Here is an 18,455-nt window from a genome sequence, read left to right on the forward strand (position 1 = left end):
ACTATGCTTGTTGCCCAGTAAAGTCTAGAATCTTTCTCTCAAAACAAAATTTTCTCCTTTAAGGAAGCAATGCTTAAATCTCTTCCTTTTTGAAGCCTTTTCAGAATAGTGCCATGGAAATTGGGTCACCTCAGCAACCTGGAACAATCTATAGTTTATTTTTGTGCATTTCCCTTGACTTTACTATCATAGAGCTTTAGTGTGTATATTTATTCTCATTCAATGAAAAAGTCTTTTAAACCTTCTAGGTGTTTTATACTCAGAAATTGTTCAATAAATACACATAATCAATTATAAAAGAATAGATTGAGTTAATAACACAAGCACCTCAATTATAGTGAACCACAGACAATTTATTCAAATTCATCTCTTGAGCTATTCATGGAGCAACTAAATTTACTTGAAGAGTTTATATTCCATTTTGTTTTAATGACTGCTACTAGCCTTTTTTTAAAAGACTATTGAGAGCTGCAAAATTGTTCTTCCCCTCCTCTTTGGCACAGTTGATAAAAGTCAGAGGTAATGGAGAGATAATGTATTAATATGGACTTGATAGAATTGATAGAATATTAGGATTCTTGAGATTGGTCACACTCATGGAAGTTTTGAAAAGCTTTAACAGACAACTATGGGTGCATTCGAAGCACCTTTGAAAATGGAACAATTTGTGGAAGTGAGGGCAACAGTGAGGGAGGAGATTTTAACATTCCCTTTTCTCTACTGCCCATGACATATTGCAAAAAAGCTATTCACCAAGTAGTAGTCAGCACATGCAACAAGATACAGAGAGAAGAGAGTTAGAATTGGGAAGCAGTAATTTCAAGTAGTTGATCTCTGACTTCAGAGAAATAAATTCATTATGGAATCTTTTTCTCTTTAAAAAATTTTATCTACATGTTTATTTGTTACATTAAAATACCTATTTAATTCCCTTCTTACCCTCCCCCATTAGAGAAATCATCATTTAACAAAAAGATTTATGTATATATGAAATTTTTGCCAATTCTATTTATCAGTTCTTTCCCTAAAGAAGATGATATACAAGTCATTCTTCAAACAATATTTCTGTTGCTGCATATAATGGTCTCCTGGTTCTTCTTATTTCACTATTTATATTTTCATATATTTTTTCAAAAATTAATCTCCTCATCATTTCTTACAACCAAGTCATATTCCATCATAATCATGCCACAACTTGTTTAGCCATTCCCAAATTGATAGGCATCCATTCAATTTCCAGTTCTTTACTGCCCCAAAGAGAGATGCTATTAACATTTTGAAATAGAAATTCTTTTACTTTTCCCCTGATAACCTTAGGAAATAAATCTGATAGTAGCATTACTGGTTCAAAAGGTAAACACTTATTTCTTAATATTTGAGCATAATTCCAGATTGTTTACCAAATGTTTAGATCAATTCACAATTCCACTAATAGACTATGTGTCCCCATTTTTTCATATCCCTTTCAATTTTTGTCACTTTGCCCTTTAATCATTTTAATCTCTCTTATAGGTGGGAGATGATATCTACTCAGAGTTGTTTTTATTTCCTTGATGTTGTTATCTAAAAATGGTGTGTTTATATCTTTTGAATACTTATCAGTTGAGGCTTGACTCATATGCTTATATATTATAAATTCTCTATGTATTTCATATATGAAACCTCCTCTGAGAAAATATCTATAATGATTCCCCCACATCTTCCTGCTTTCTTTCTGATTTTGTCTACATTAATTTTATTGGTAAAAAACCTTTTTTTCATTAATATATGCAAAGTTTTTATTAATGTACTCAGAATTATCCATTTAATATCTCATAATTATTTCTATCTCCTGTTTATTCATGAATTGTCCTACCTGTAAATATGATACATAACATGTTCCCTATTTTTCTAATTTGCTCGTGATATCACCCTTTATATCTGATTCATGTGTACATTTTGATCTTATCATCGTAAATTGATTAAGATGTTGTCTGTGTCTAGTTTTTGCTAAAATCCCTTCTAGTATTCCCAACAAATTTTGCTAAATAATGAATTCTTATTCCCAAAATTCAGATCCTTACTTTTGCCAAACACAAAGTTGTTCTCATCTTTTATAACTGCTTATTGTATATGTGTTGTTCTGCTTTCTTCTCTATTTCTTAGTCAGTACCATCTAGTTTTGATAATTATGACTTTATTATATAGTTCAAAATCCCATACTGCTCAATTTCCTTTATAATATTTATATTAATTCTTCTTATATTCTTGAAATTTTTTCAGTTATTATTTTTTCTAGTTCAATAAAAATACTTTTTGAAATTTAATTGGGCAGTAATTTAATAAATAGATTAGGAGAGGCAGATCCAAGATGTGCAGTTGAGGCAAAGAAAACTCAAATCTCTCTGAGAATCCTCTCCAACTAACATTATACTTCAAAACGAATACGGCAGTGATGGAATCAAACTATTTTCATACAGAAAACAGTGTGAAAGGTAGACAAAGAGAGTCTGATTCATCATGTTGAGAGAGGAGTTCTGTCCAGAGAAAGGCTATCCAACCTGCAGAAAGGCCTCACAAAGAAGTACCAGTATAAGCCAACAACAATCCACATTATCACACCTCTACTGCCCCACATTTTGAAATTATTCCCAAGCCCACTTGGGAACCCAAAGACCCTGCCTACATAAACAGCACCCCACATCCACCCTTGAAGTGCCAATGCCTTATGCAAACCTGAAGTGAGGCTCTAAGCTCCAGAATAAGGGGGTCTCCATTTTGCCTAACTGGTGTAAGCCAATAGAGAATAGAGTCAACTTTTAAGATAAAAATAAAAGTTGAGAAAAAAGGCTAGGAAAATAAGCAAAAAACAAAAACAACAATAATACACATGTACACACACACATAAATACATACACACAACAACAACAACAACAACAACAACAACAACCCTCAACAAAGGAAATTATTATGCAGACAAAAAAGAGCAGCTCACAGACTCAGAAAGGGACATAAGACCAAAGCAGCTATTCATCAAACTTCAAAAAAAATGTATAAATTGGTCTCAGGTCCTTGAAGAGTTCCAAAAATGATTTTAAAGGCAAATAAGAAAGACAAAGAAAAAATGGGGAAGAGAAATGAAAACTATATAAAGCAGAATTGGCCAAATGGAAAAAAAAGAGGCACAAAATTCCAATGAAGAAATTAGTTGTTTTGGGGTTGTTGTTGTTGTTGTTTTTTTAAGTAGAAGTGACCAAATGGAAAAGGAGGTTTAAAAAGTGGGGAAAATGCATTAAATAGTATATTTTGGAAAGTGAAAGATAATGGCTTAATGAGACATAAAGGAAAAATAAAATAATATCAAAATAATGAAAAAAATAGAAGAAAACATGAAGTAACTCATTGAAAAAATAACTGACCTGGAAAATAGATCCAGAATTGTCAATCTAAGTATTATTGCAATAATATCATGAAAAAAATGATAAAAAAAGGAAAAAAACCATAGACATCATATTATAAGAAATTTTAAAATAAAACTGCCCTGAAACTCTTGAACAAAAGGATAAAATAGAAATTGAAAGTATACACTAATCACCTCCTGAAATAAATCACCAAATGGCAATTTCCTGGAATATTATAAGGAAATTCAAGAGCTCGAATGCAAGGAAAATATATTACAGGCCTTCAGAAAGAAACAAGTCAAATATCATGGAGCCACAGACAGAAGTACATAGGACTTGGCTATTTCCATATTAAATGATCAAGAGGTTTTGAATATGATAATAAGGAAGAAAAAAAAACTATGTCTAAAATCCAGCAATAATGGATATATCTGTTATGTGAAGAATGGTCATTTAATAAAAGACTCAAGTATTCTTAAGAAAAGACCATGCTTAAACAGAAAGAGAAACATAATATGAAAAAAAAAGAAAGAGACAATTTAAGAGATTGAATAAGATCAAACTGTTTACATTATGAAATGTAAAGAAATATATATTTGAGACTCTTAAAAATTGAGTCATTATTAGAGCAGTTAGAATATACAGAGGTAGTGTAGGAGTGAGTTTATTATGATGATATTAAATGCAAAAAAAATCAAGGTGTAATAAAAGAAGATTCACTGAACTGAAAGAAAAGGGAAGGAAGAGGTAGAATGGGGGTAAACTGTCTCACCTAAAGAGGTGCAAAAATGGAATTATTAAAGTACAGGGGAGTATGAGGGTGGTGAAGGGCAATATTAAACCTTACTCTAATTTGAACTGAATCAGACAGGAAATAACAGCCACCTTCATTTGGGCATAGAATCCTATCTTACCCTATAGAGAAGTAGGAAGGGAATAAGACAAAGGGTGGGGGAAATAGAAGGAAGGGGAAAATGGAGGTTGGTAATTAAAAACAAAACACTTCTCAGGAGGGACAGAGTCAAAGGAGTGAAAAGGAACATACTTAAAAGTTAAAAATAAGATGGAGGAGGTTACATAGTTGGGAATCATGATTGTGAAAATAAATGGGATGATCTCACCCATAAAAATGGAGCATATAGGAGAATCAATTAAAAATCAGGATTTTATGATATATTCTTGACAAGAACCACATTTGAGGAAAAGAGACTCTACATAGAGAAAGATAAGGGATTGAAGCAGAACTTATTATGCATCAACTGAAGTAAAAAAAAAGCCAGAATTACAATTGTTATCTTAGACAAATATAAAGCAAAAAAAAAAATTAAATAAGAAGAAAAAAGTAAATTACATCTTGATAAAATGAACTATATAAAATGAAGTGATGTCAATACTAAGCATATATGCACCAAATTTTATAACCTCCACATTTTTAGGAGAAATTAAATGAACTTCAGGAGGAAATAGAGAATAAATCTGTACTAGTGGGGGATCTCAATTTTCTCCTCTCAAATCTAGATAAATCAAATCAATAAAAAAACAAGAAAAAAGAAAGGAAATGGAAGAAATTTTGAGAAAGTTAGATTTATTATATCTCTGGTGAAAATTAAATAAAAATGGAAAGGGATATTTCAGCAGATATGCCATCTATATAAAAATTGACCATGTATTAGGGCATAAAAAGTTCACAACCAAATGAAGAAAGCAGAAAATAACAAATGTAGCATTTTCAGATCATAATTCAATGAAACTTATAATGAATAAGGCTCCATGGAAAAACAAATCAAAACTTAATTGGTAACAATAATATATCTCTTAAAAAGGAATCTCTCATAGAAGAAAAAATAGTATAGATTTCATTAAAGGAAATGACAACAAGGAGACAACATATCAAAATTTATAAGATACTGCCAAAGCAGTAGTTAGGGGATAATTTATATCTCTAAAGGCTTACATAAAAAAGGATAAAAATAGATCAATTAAGTTGGCATGCAACTAAAAGTAAACTAGAAAAAGAACAATTACAAAATTTCCAATTAAAGACTAAATTTAAGAAACTTAAAAAATCAAAGGAGAAATTAAGAAAATTAAAAGTAAGAGCTCCATTGAACTTATAAATAAGATTAGGAGTTAGGTTTATGAAAAAAATATAAAATAGGTGTATTAGTGAATTTGACTTTTATAGGGGAAAATGATGATAAAATTACCAATATAAAAAAATGAAAGAGGTAAATTTACCACAAATTAAGAAGAAAATAAAGCAATCATTATGAAGTATTTTGTCTAATTATATGCCAATAAATCTGACAATGTATGCAAAGTTGATGAATATTTACAAAACCATAAATTGTACAGAATGACAAAAGAGGAAATCGAATACTTAAAGAACCCCATCTCAAAAAAAATTGAAAAAAAGAAATTGCAAAAGCAATCAATGAATTCACTTAGAAAAAGTTCCCAGGGCCAGATATATTCACAACTGAATTCTATCAAACAGTGAAAGGACAACTAATCCTAAAACAATATAAATTATTTGAGAAAATAGGCAAAGGAGTCCTACCAAATTATTTTTATGATACAAATATGGTGCTGATACCTAAGCAAAGTAGAGCAAAACCAGAGAACAAAAATTATAAGTCTACTACATTCATGAATAAATATGTAGAAATGTTAAATAAATTACTGGCAAAGAGACTACAACAATATATTGCAAGTATCATTCACTATGTCCAGGTGGCTTTTATACTATGAATGCAGAGCCAATATTATATGAGAAAACTAATGATCAATCACTAAACTAACAGAAATCACATGATTACCTCAATAGACACAGAAAAAGCATTCAACAAAGTATAGAACTCATTCCTATTAAAAACACTAGAAAGCTGAGGAATACATGGGGCATTTGTTAAAATGATAAATAGAATCTATATAAAACCATTGTCAAGTATTATCTGCAATGGATATGTTAGAAGTCTTCCCAATAAGAATAAGAGTGAAGCAAGGATGTCTGTTACCACTATAATACTAGAAATACTACCTTTAGCAATAAAAGAGAAAAAAAATTGAGGGAATTTAAGCAGGAAATGAGGAAACTAAACTATTACTCCTTGCAGAAGATAAGATGGTACAATTAGAATATCCTAGAGTTATGATGGTAAACCTATGACATGGGTGCACAGATGATGACACACAGAGACCTCTCTGTGGGCATGTACAATGTTGGCTGCCAGTTAGTTACTGGAACGTCAGAGGGTCTAAGGCAAAGCTGGCCCCTTCCACATTTTCATTGTGCCTCCTCATCCCTCTGCCCAGCAACCCAATGGAAGTGCTTCCTTCCTTCCCTGAGAATATCTCTTGGTCTACTCCCTCAATTTTTCCCAACCCTGTCTGAGGTAAGGTGACAGGGGAGGGGGCGTGGGGCATTTGGTCTTGGGAGGGTGCACAGCACATATCATGGGGGTGAGGTTGGGGCATAGCACATAGTCTGTAAAAGGTTTGCTATCACTGTCCTAGAGAATTAACTAAAATATTATTTTAAGTTATAAGCAAAACCAGCATAAATAATCAGCATTTCTATATACTATAAACAAAGTCTAGCAGGAAGATATAGAAAGATAAATTCCATTTAAAATAACTCTAGATAAAATAAATACTTGGGAATTTCCTTGCCAAGATAAACACAGTAATTATATGAATAAAAATATAAAACACTTTTCTCACAAAGATAAACCTAAACAAGGGGAAAATATTAATTGCTAATGGGTACGCTGAGCTAATATAATAAAAATGACAATTATACCTTAACTAATTTATTTGTTCAGTGAGATGCCAATCAAAATACCCTTAAATTAAGTTATTTTATGGAACTAAAAAATAATAAAATTTATTTGGAAGAACAAAAATTTGAAAATATGAAAGGAATTAAGGGGAAAAAAAGCAAAGGAAAGTAGCCTCAGAGAACCAGATCTCAATCTGTCTTATAATGTAGAAATCATCAAAACTGTCTAGTCCTGGATAAAAAAATAGAATGGTGATCAGTTAAAATAGATTAGTACAACAGCAACATTATATAATGGTCAACTGTGAAAGACTTAGATACTCTCAACAGTATAATAATTCAGGGCAATTGTGAAAGAATGATGACAAAACATGTTATCCGCTTTCAGAGACAAAACAATGAGAGTCAGAATAAAGATCAAAGCATATTATTTTGAAGTTAGTTTATTTACATTTTTATGTCAGGTTTTGGTTTTGTATGAATATTCTCTCACAACAGTAATAAATATGGAAGAATATTTTGCATAATAATATATGCATAACCCATTTAAAAAGTAGATTCATTTAGTAAAATTACCATTTTATTAAATTGCCTCTGCCCACCAGTGAACAATTTATATTTGTCAATTTATTTAAATCTACCTTAATTTGTATGTAAAGTTTTTTTATGTTATTATGCTTATGTAGTTCCTGTTTTTTTTTTAAGATATACTAATAGGTATTTTATTTTATCTATGGTTATTTTAAATGAGTTATTTCTTACTATCTCTTCTTGCAGGATATTGTTGGTTACATATAGAAATGTTGATGATATATGGGTTTATTGTATATGCTGCCAATTTTCTAAAATAATCAATAGTTTCATCTAATTTTTAAATTGATCTATGTTGTTCTCTCTCTCTCTCTCTCTATATATATATATATAGATATAGATATAGATATAGATATAGATATCAAAATGGGGTGTATGGGGTGCTCAGGGAGGAGTAGTATCTCTGGTATGGAGGACTTATTGTGCCCTCCTAGGGTAGCTCTTCAACCTCTGACCCTCACCTGACACCCAGCTCTCACTTGTGGCTCCTAGTAGCTTCTAGCACACGGCAGCTGCCACACCCCGGACAACAGCTTCAACAGGCCGGCTAAAACTTGTGAGGGTAGTCATCGGGTCGTAGACCCCTGGTGAACTAAGGCTTTGCTCACCCAGCATGTGAAGACTGCTTTGGCCAAACAGACGGAAAAAACCAATAAGGAGGTTCAACGGCTGAGAGGGCGACGCAGCAAAGCACTGTGTGGGCATGTTGGAGCACAAAAGACAACAGGGCCATCCAATGCAGCTGAGGAAGTCTGCAGGTGTAATGATTTTTTGTGCCACTGGACCCGGGCTTCCAATGTCGAGAGAGTGGGACTGTCTGTGCATCGACTTTTCCACTTAAATCTCCTTCACGCATAAGTGTTTTTGTGCATACTCATCTACATCACATATGAAAGAGCACAAAGACAGTCATCATCCTCAGTTACCGAGAGACTACTATGCTATATATCAAAATATTATTGCTAAAAGAGATAGTATTATCACCTCTTTACCCATTCTGACTTCTTTAATTTCTTTTTCCTCTCTTTGTTGTCATTTCCAACACAATTTTAAGTAATATTGTATTATTGGTGATAACAGCCATCTATGTTTCACTCCTGATCTTATATATATGTGTGTGTATATATATATATATATATATATATATAAATATTCTAACATACCCATTAAAGATAATGTTTGCTGATAGTTTTAATTGTATAATATTTCTATTCTAAGAAAAAATCCATTTATACCTGCTCCTCAAATGTTTTAAATAGGAATGAGTATTGTATTTTGCCAAAAGCTTTTTTCTACATGTATTGATATAAGCATATATTTTTGTTACTTTTTGTTGATGTAATTGCTAATAGTTTTTCTTATATTAAACCACCCCTGTATACCAGACATGAATCATATTTAGTCATAATGTATAATTTTTAGGGTATATTGTTGTATTCTCCAGGATAAATAAAATTTTATTTAAGATGCTGGCATCTATGTTTATTAATGTATTCAGCTGATACTTTTCTTTTTCTCCTTTAGCTCTTCCTAATTTAGGTACTAGTTCCATATTTGTTTTATAATAGGGGTGTGACAGAACTCCTTCTTTACAAACTGTTCCAATAATTTGTTTAATGGTGGAATTAGCTGATCTTTAAATGTTTGGTAAAACTCACCTCTAAATCCATCTGGTCCTCATTCCTTTTTCTGAGGAAGTTCATTTATGGCATGTTGAATATCTTTTGTTAAAATAGGTTAATTTAGATATTCTGTTTCTTCCTCTATTAACTTAGGCAATTTATATTTTTGTAATTATTCCTCCATTTCACTTAAATTGTTAAATTTGTTTGTATATATTGAGGCTAAAAAACTCCTCATAATTGCTTTGATTTCATCTTTATTAATGGAAATTCATTCTTTTCACTTTTTATGCTAGTAAATTGGATTTTTCTATTTTAAAAATCATATTAAATAGCAGTTTATACTATTATTTTCCCCATGAAATCAATACCAATTATTTTTAATTAAAATTTTTTCTTACATTAAATTTTGTTAATCTCACACTTAATTTTAGATTTTCAATATGGTATTAGTTTGGGGATTTTTAATTAATATATTTCTATTTTTAAAAATTGTATTATCTATTTATGTTCTTTGTTTTATTGATACGAGCATTGCATTTAGAGATATAAATTTTCCTCTAATTACAGCTTTTGCTGCATCCCATATGTTCTGGCATATTTTCTCAGTATAATTTTGTCTTAAAATAGTGTTTATTTTTTCTTTGACTTGTTTCTTAATAATTCTTAAGATTAAGGTATTTAGTTTTCAATTGATTTTTATACTATGTTTCTATGGTACCTTATTAAATATAATTTTTATTAGGTGTTATCTGAAAAGGATGCATGTACTATTTCTGCTTTTTTATGTATTTAACTATAAAGTTTTTGTGCCCTAATAGATGGTCAATTTTTGTAAAGGTATCATGTACCACTGATAAATAGGTATTTTCTTTTCTGTTTTCATATATTTCTCTCCAGATATCTATCATATCTGTTTTTTCAATCTCCTTGATTTATTTCTAATTTTTTTGGTTACATTTATCTAGTTCTGAGAGGAGAAAGTTTAACCTCCCACCCCATTATTATAGTGTTGTTAGTCTATTTCAGCCTTTTATTTTAAAAATGTGCATGATAAGCTGTTTGGTACATATAGGTTTAGTATTGATAAATTCCTCATAATCTCTTAATATAATTCCCCTGTTTATCTACTTTAATTAGGTCTGTTTTAGCTTTAACTTTATCAGAGATCATTATTGTTACTCCAGCTTTTTTTTTTATTGACTGAAACATATGTTGTTCCATCTCTTTATTTTTAATCTATGTATGTCTCTCATTTTTAAGTGTCTTTCTTATAAGCATCATGTAGTCTGGTTTTAGATTTGGTTCCATTCTTCTGTTTCTGTTTTATAGGTGAAATCATCCATTCCACTGTGGAATTTTGATAATTGGGAGTTTAAGTGCAGAAAGGAGATGGCCTTGAATGTTCAGTCAAACAATCCCAAATTGGGGTCCTATTATAATCAATCATGAGTTGCCTTATTGACATTTGTTCTCTATTTATGGCACTAAAGAGTACAGAATGGTATATCCTATTTAGTAAATCTAGATTTTGTTGTGACTAACAAAAAAACAAGTTTTACTAGTATCTTCAAACTTTTTGTCCACTCTTCCCACTGTTACTATTTATGACCATTTCAAGTTTCAGAGGAAGGAAATTATTTATCCTTATTATTCTTTTTAATTATGATAATTTTTCTTTTTTTCTAAATTAAATCAATACGTGTTTTCTATATTAATTTTCTGATATTTTGCAATTCATGTTCTCTTTCCCTATCATCTCTTCCTCCTCCCCAAGATGGCAGGTAATATGATATAGATTGTACATATGTTATCATAATACATATATTTCCACGTTCATTGTGTTGTGAAAGAATACAGATATCACTTCACTTACAAGAGAAAAAAATTATGTAGGAAATAAAGTAAAGAATGGCATGCTTCAAGATACATTCAGACTGTCGGTTTATTCTATGGCAGTGGATAGTTTTTTTCCTCATGAATCTCTCAAAAGTTGTTCCAGATCCTTGCATTGCTGTTAGGAATTTAAAATCTAATGGAATGTTTTGGAAAACACAACTGAAGAAAAGCAAAAGACACAAAGAACTTTACAATGACTTATTTGATGTATAGGCAGAATGATGTATTTTTAGAGAATTTATCTTGAAGTCAAAAACATACCAAGTGAAAAAGAAAATGTCAGCTCCCACAGATGAGACACCAATAAAAACCTCAGAGGTGACTAATTTATGATTGGTAAAGAGATGTATGCTGCAATAAAGAACTTGTTCCTTTGTTATGGTCACACCAAAATCTGGATTTACTGAATAGGTTATACCTCCTTGTACTCTTCAGTGACATAAATAAAGTGACACATGTAATATGCCACTATGAAATGTCAGATTATTGTTGAATGAGAATTTGAACAATGAAAACCAGCTTTGGTTTCTCTGAAACTTCCTGTCTGAAAGGTTTTTCATCATTTGCCTTATCTTTCCAATTTCCTTCAGCCTTCCTTAGAAAATGTCAAAATGCTTGTGGTCCAAGTGTGCTCTTCTAAACTTCCAAAAAATCATAATGACAACTTTTAAATCTTGGGGGTCTGAAAATCCATAGCTTCTTTCAAAATTGAATTAGAAAAAAATAGTTCCAATGTCTGGCACTACTTTAACTAATCTTAGGCCATGCTTACATTCCATAAAATAAAGTGAAGAGTTGATAATCTTCTAGTTAGTAAGATCACTAGAGACAAGAAACTTCTATGACTCAGGCTCCAGAGTGGATTTTATTTTGTCTACCTAAAATGTACAAATTCACTGTGACATCCACATTTCTACTTTTCTTTGAGCAGTATAAATAAACATATGCTATTTGTGATAGGACATGAATTTCCCTGATCTTGATTCTTTTTTCTGCCTACATTATGGGGAGGCTTTAATTAAATGGAAAAAAAAATGCCTCCAAATCTGATTGGCCCTGTATTTCATGATGTACCTTCCTGGTCATATAAAGGCACAAAGAGTTCCTTCCCAATAGAGTCCAAACCTTCTATGATATCATTGACATAAGAAGAGCACACATGTTTCTATATCCTTATTTGACCCTGATGACCAAATAACTTTCCCTATGGAGAGTAGGAGAGGAGAGAAAAGTGCCACTGTATACATGATGGATATCTGTATTCTCTCAGGGCACAAGTAAATGTTATTTTGTTAACTCTTCATTGACTTGACCTTTCATACAAATTTCATACCTGAAGTAAGAAAGTGTTAGTGTTAGAACTATACATACAGAACTCCTTGACACATAGCTGTTTCATACTGGTTGGTGAATAATCATTTCACACACATTGGTCTTTTGGATTTGGTGTCTTTAATAATCAAAATAATAAGTATTTGATAATTACTATTGTTATTTTTATGGACAGTAAAACATTTTAAAAATTCAAATTAGTGAAACTATATAGAGACCAATGGACTTTATGCATACAGATAGGCATATATATATATATATATATATATATATGTATATATATAAATTTTCATAGTATGTGTAACAAAGCATATGATATGCAAATGATAGTGATTCAAAAAAAAATATAGCATACTCTCTGTAAGAATTTTTGGAATAGTAGTTCCTATGCACAAGTTTCAAATTGTGAATCCATGAAATTTCAATTTTTTCCATTTTTAAAATTAACTACTTCAACCAATTCCTTTGCAGTCATATACAGGTAATCTTAGATGTGACTGTCTAGGATCTCTTAAAAGTCAATAGAAAATTATTCCACATAAAATATTGTATTTGGATCTTTCTTATACACAAATTAAATCCTAAAAATATAAGCCTTAAAAATAGGCATTAACAAAGATATAAGATAACCAAGTGAATCATAACTTCCTCTTTTTTTAAACCCTTACTTTATATCTTAGAATCAATATGGTCCTAAGGCAAAAGAACAGTAAGGGCTAGGCAATGGGGATTAATTGACTTGCCCAGGGTCACACAGCTAGGAAGTATCTGAGGCCAGAATTGAATGTAGGACTTTACATCTCTAGGCCTGGCTCTCAATGCACTGAGCAACCCAGCTGCCCCCAAACCATACCTCTTACTATATTTACTTGGAGGTTGACATTTTAAACAGTGAAACATAAAGTATTTTGGGGGGCTATAGAATAGATATATGATCTTCACCTTAGATTTGCTCTGTCTGACCAAGTCCTTACTAAGACCATGTATTCTGGTTAGGATTCATAATCCCTTCCTAGTTATCTTCTGTAAGAGATAGGTATAGGTGCAGAACATGACTCTTGCAATTCATCTAAGGCCAACTGGAAAACCTGTCAGCTCCCAAATTCTCATATTCACAAGTTTGACTCCCAGGAAGGAAATACCCATCTCTACATCACTAGTTAATAATCTATGTTGAGAGAATGAAAAACAGAGTAGAATTTGCCAAGGGTTGAAGACCCAGGCTCAGGCTTGATTAGGCACTCTATGTACCTTCTTTCATATATGGGTTGCCACCATTTGCCCTTTCCCCACTCTGACATCTACTCTCCATAAAATGTCCCAAAGGGGGGGGGACTTAGGAGATGAAAAGAAAAATAAAAAGGTCAGAGCAGATGCTGTCACTCCCTTGAAAGTCAATTGAGAGTGGATATCTCCTTCTGACTCAATGTCCATTCGTTCTTAATTTTTATCTTTTTACACTTAGTATTGTGTCACAAGGGCAAGTACTAAGCTTTTTTAGCAGTAATATTGACATGATCTACCAGAAATAGTCAAATGCCTATCAATTGGGATAGTAGAATTCAATTAATTATTCTCATTTCACTTAAATGGTTTCTTAAAAATACATAAATATGTAGCTAGCTTAAATGTTCAATTTTCTCTTATATCAACCTGAAAACCTCACTGATATAGTTGCTTACAAAGAAATTGATATTTATGAGAAAATATAGGTATAATGCTTTTTATGTGCCCAGATGCTTTCCCCACATTTATACTGTCTATTGATGCAGATCATTGAATTAACCATTTCTGTATCCATCCTGGTCTGATTAATGTTGTTTTTACAGTGGCAGTTCTTATTATTTGCCTCTCTAGAAAGATTAAACTATATATCTTTTGAATCAATGGCTCCAATGAAAGGATATACTTACTCATAGAATAGTTATTAGGGTCCTATAGTATAATCATTATGCTAGATTTTCTTATGAGAAACATTGAAGAAGAGGGCCCCCAAAATCATTCACTTCCTTCTCTTCCTCATTTCCATCAAAATGGCACTGCTCAATAGAAGGATATGATGAATAAAGAGTTAAAAAATGTATTCAAATTCTTCCTCTGACATGTAGTTGCTATGTGATTACAACATGACAGAAGGTTTAACATCTCAGTGCTCCAGGTTCAAAACTGTCCAAATTGGGACATAGGCCCAAGCACCCCAAGCACATTAAAAATGAGTGCAACCTGAATCAGATTAAAACACATTTGGGAAACGTTGTACAAAATAAATAGAAATACAACAAAATATAGATAATATTAAATTGTAATTTTCTAAGTCAATATGAAGCTAAGGGATTCATTTCTATGTGAATTTGACAATACTGCTCCAGGAAAATTTCTAAATTGTTACAGATTAAGTAAAATGATCTGCTTTGGTGGAGAGAATTTTCACTGCAAAAATTCCCTATAGATTTTTATATTTCTTTCCCCACCCTTCTTGTGATTCATTCTTTCTGTTATCTATTCTTTAGTTTATTCAATTAGGCAAAAAATATAATGAAAGAATTGCAGCATCAGAGAAGGTCAGAGTTGAAAGGAATATTGGATATTATATAGCCCCACAACTCTTTTCCCAAAGAGGAATCCTCTCTGTGACATTGAAGACAATCTGTCAATTAGCCCTTGACTATATACTTCCAGTTACCAGGGAACTCACTTCCTCTAAAAACAGAATGTTTCACTTTTAAGCAGTTCTTTTTTTTCTGAAAATACTAGGTTTTATTCACACCCCAGTGGTAAACAATAACCTTAATAGGATGACTAAGTTTCTTTGTAGATCACTATGTCACATTAAAATACAAAAATCCATAAACAAGCAGACAGTTATGAACATTAGATGTGGTCTTACTAGAAATTCTTAACCGTATACTAGTCTCTTCTCAAATCAATTTTCAAAATGTCTCCTAGTTAGTACAAGTCACTGCATTTCTCTAACAAAGTAATGAAGGCACAGCTAGTGCAAGCAGACTTAAACCCATTCAACTACTGGGCTGAAAAAATACTTTGGTTGGTTCTTCAGAAGGATTTCTTTTTTCTAAACCAATATTGGTCTCAAATAACAGTTTGGATAATTTTTGCAGCTGCAGTCTCTAATAGCTACATGACAAAAGACTTCACAAGAACCAAACTATGTAGCAATGGACATGCGTTAGGGGATTTACTGCATTTTACATATCCAACAGAAATTATACTATTAAAATGCTAGGTAGAATGAACCTATAATTTGAACTGGTTCTTAAACGTTCATTTTTTCTTTTTTTCCTTTTTTAACAAAAATTGTTTACTTGATTCTACCAAGAAAATACAAAACATAAGACTGTAAGTAACTACTATTTGTGTTTAGGCTGGGACAGTGCAGTAATCCTCAAGGCCACAGCACACATTGCTCTCACTGCTGCTTGCACTCGGCTGGGTTTGGATCTTTCTTCGGATCATATTCTGGATCATTTTCCTCATCAGCTTCTTCTTCCCCTTCCTCATCATCAGCCTCTTCACCTTCTTCATCATAATCATCGTCATCATCTTCAATAGCTTCCCCTGTGAAGTATAATACTGATCTTGGGATGATACGCTCACGTAAAAAGTGACCAATCTCGAAATCTGCAGCAAGGATAGCCTCTGCATCATCATCCAGGTCTCCACTCTCAGGAACTTCAGGAGGAGAAAAGAAATTGAAAAAAGAATCATTGGAAACTGTTTTGGTCACAGTTCGAACAGTCCCACGTCCCTTGTGTTTCTGTTTCTTCTTAATAGTTTTCAAAGTAACATTTTTCCCTTTCTTCCAGTCTACCTGACACCCTGTGCAACTCATAATTTCTGGTCTATCAAAGGAGAAGGGATCAGAATCATCTGGCTCTGACCGCATACGATATGTCTTCATCAACACCTCATTTGTGAAATATTCGTTGGGTTCAAAGTGAAATTCTAATGTAAAACTCATAGGCTGTCCAGCATCTGAGAAATTCACTTTAATATCTTTCAAATGCTTCAGAATAGGTTCATCATGTTGCTGAACCATATCACTGAGCAAGTCAACATTTTTAAAAACAGTCAGCCAAAATTCAGGAATTCCTTTAGGGTCTTCGTTTTCTTCATCTTTTTTCTCCTTTTCAAGCTTGGCCTTCTCTTTCATTTCCTCTGAAATTTCTTCATCATCATCAGGTTTCCACTCACATTCTTCCTCTGTAGATTCATAAATTGCATTGATGATTTCACTTCTCTTATCAAAAAGTGACCGGTAAAGAACAGCGTACTTTCTTTCAAGAGCATGAACTTCCTCATAGAACTTGGCTTCTATCTGTGCACATTTCACCTGAAGGTTTTTGAGGGCATTCACCAGTCGCTTAACTACTTTTGACAAGCTCTCAATGTATCCAGTAGATGTTCCCACTAAACCATCCAATCTTTCCTGAAGAGCTGCAAGAATTTGAGGATTCTGCATCATCTGAACAGTCAATTGACGAGCTTTGCTATTTGCATCTTCACCAGTTTCTTCTTCTTCTACTTCTTCAACATCCTCCATATCTTGATGGTCAAGTTCAGTTTCTTTGTTGTCAATATCTGCCATGTTGTAAGACCTCCAAATATGAGATCCGCAGCTGCTGTGGGAACCAAGCAGCTGGAGCTGCGCAGACTGTGACTCAGGGCGACAACGGCAATGGTGGCAGCAGCATTAAGCAGTTCTAATAAACGTTTTTGTCTCCTTACATTGATTTGAAATTTGCCTCTCAATACATTCCAAACATTTCTTCTGGTTCTGCCCTCAGGACTAAATATATTTCTAATTCATCTTCCACATGGAACTCATAAAAGTATTGAAAAAACTATTCCACTAAATCTTTTCTCTAGAATAAACATTTATAGTACAGTTCATTTAAAGTATTCTCATATCATCTTGCTATCTCCTCCCTTGTCAATCTCTTCTCCCTTCAACTTCACATGTCCTCATTTGTTCCTGTCTTTCTTAAAATTTGGTAACCAGAAATGAACATAATAATGTTGATATGATATTATCAAGCCAACATATATTAATCCAATTCAATGAATATTTTAAGCATCTCTTTTGTATATTTTAACAGATGAAGGAATTAAAAAAATCTTCATTTGTTTAGAATTGTGTAGTCTCTTGAGGGTGACAATTGAGGAAAAGAAAACAATATATGCAACCCCCTTTGAATTACAAGTAATTATTTTATGACATCACTGTAGTGGCTGTGGTCCTACATTGTGCTTCTATTGACAGTAGGTTGACAGTCTTTCTGAGTCTGACCAAATAAAATCACATCGAACTGGTCAACCATCATAATTAGTTCTTTGTGAGTTGAGTGCTTTATTTCATGACATTCTAATTTGATGCTTATCTTTTTATTTCTATGGATTTGAAGAACACATATTGTTCTACAGAAATATGCAAAAAGCCATAACTCTTAGAAATCACACTTAAATAATTTTAGAAATTTCACTGACTACTGGTATCAGTCACCACAGATTTAATTGTCATCTTTAAGGCAATGATTCTCATATCAGTCTATCCTCCCCAATCTCTATGCTGATCTCCAGTCTTAAAAAATCCTATTGCCTTTCAAACATCTATCTCTGTTTGTCCAGTAGACATATTATAAACATGTCCAAAAAGGAACTCTATCTTTTGCCTGAAACCGACTCCTACAAATTCTTTATTACTATAGAGGTCAACATGATTATCTCAGTAGCTCAGTTTCACAAACTAGCATCCTGCAGTATCTCTAAAACCTCCCTCCCCAACATGATTGGGATTATAAACCCTAAATGATCACCCTAGTGCAAATATCA

At 32.3% G+C, this 18,455-nt stretch overlaps 1 protein-coding gene across 1 annotated transcript; it reads right to left on the reverse strand.

The window, feature by feature from the left end:
* Positions 1–15,335: 15,335 nt before the first annotated feature.
* On the reverse strand, positions 15,336–17,296 carry LOC100618965 (nucleosome assembly protein 1-like 1). Its single transcript, XM_056799470.1, has one exon. It carries the CDS (start codon positions 17,209–17,211, stop codon positions 16,033–16,035), a length of 1,179 nt encoding a protein of 392 aa, XP_056655448.1. The 5' UTR covers positions 17,212–17,296; the 3' UTR covers positions 15,336–16,032.
* Between the last annotated feature and the right edge of the window lie 1,159 nt (positions 17,297–18,455).

This window comes from Monodelphis domestica, chromosome 5, assembly GCF_027887165.1.
Source record: "Monodelphis domestica isolate mMonDom1 chromosome 5, mMonDom1.pri, whole genome shotgun sequence".
NCBI lineage: Eukaryota > Metazoa > Chordata > Mammalia > Didelphimorphia > Didelphidae > Monodelphis > Monodelphis domestica.

Bases quoted from the DNA above. Each gene is read 5' to 3' on its own strand.
- LOC100618965 (XM_056799470.1), bottom strand. From the start codon at position 17,211: ATGGCAGATATTGACAACAAAGAAACTGAACTTGACCATCAAGATATG.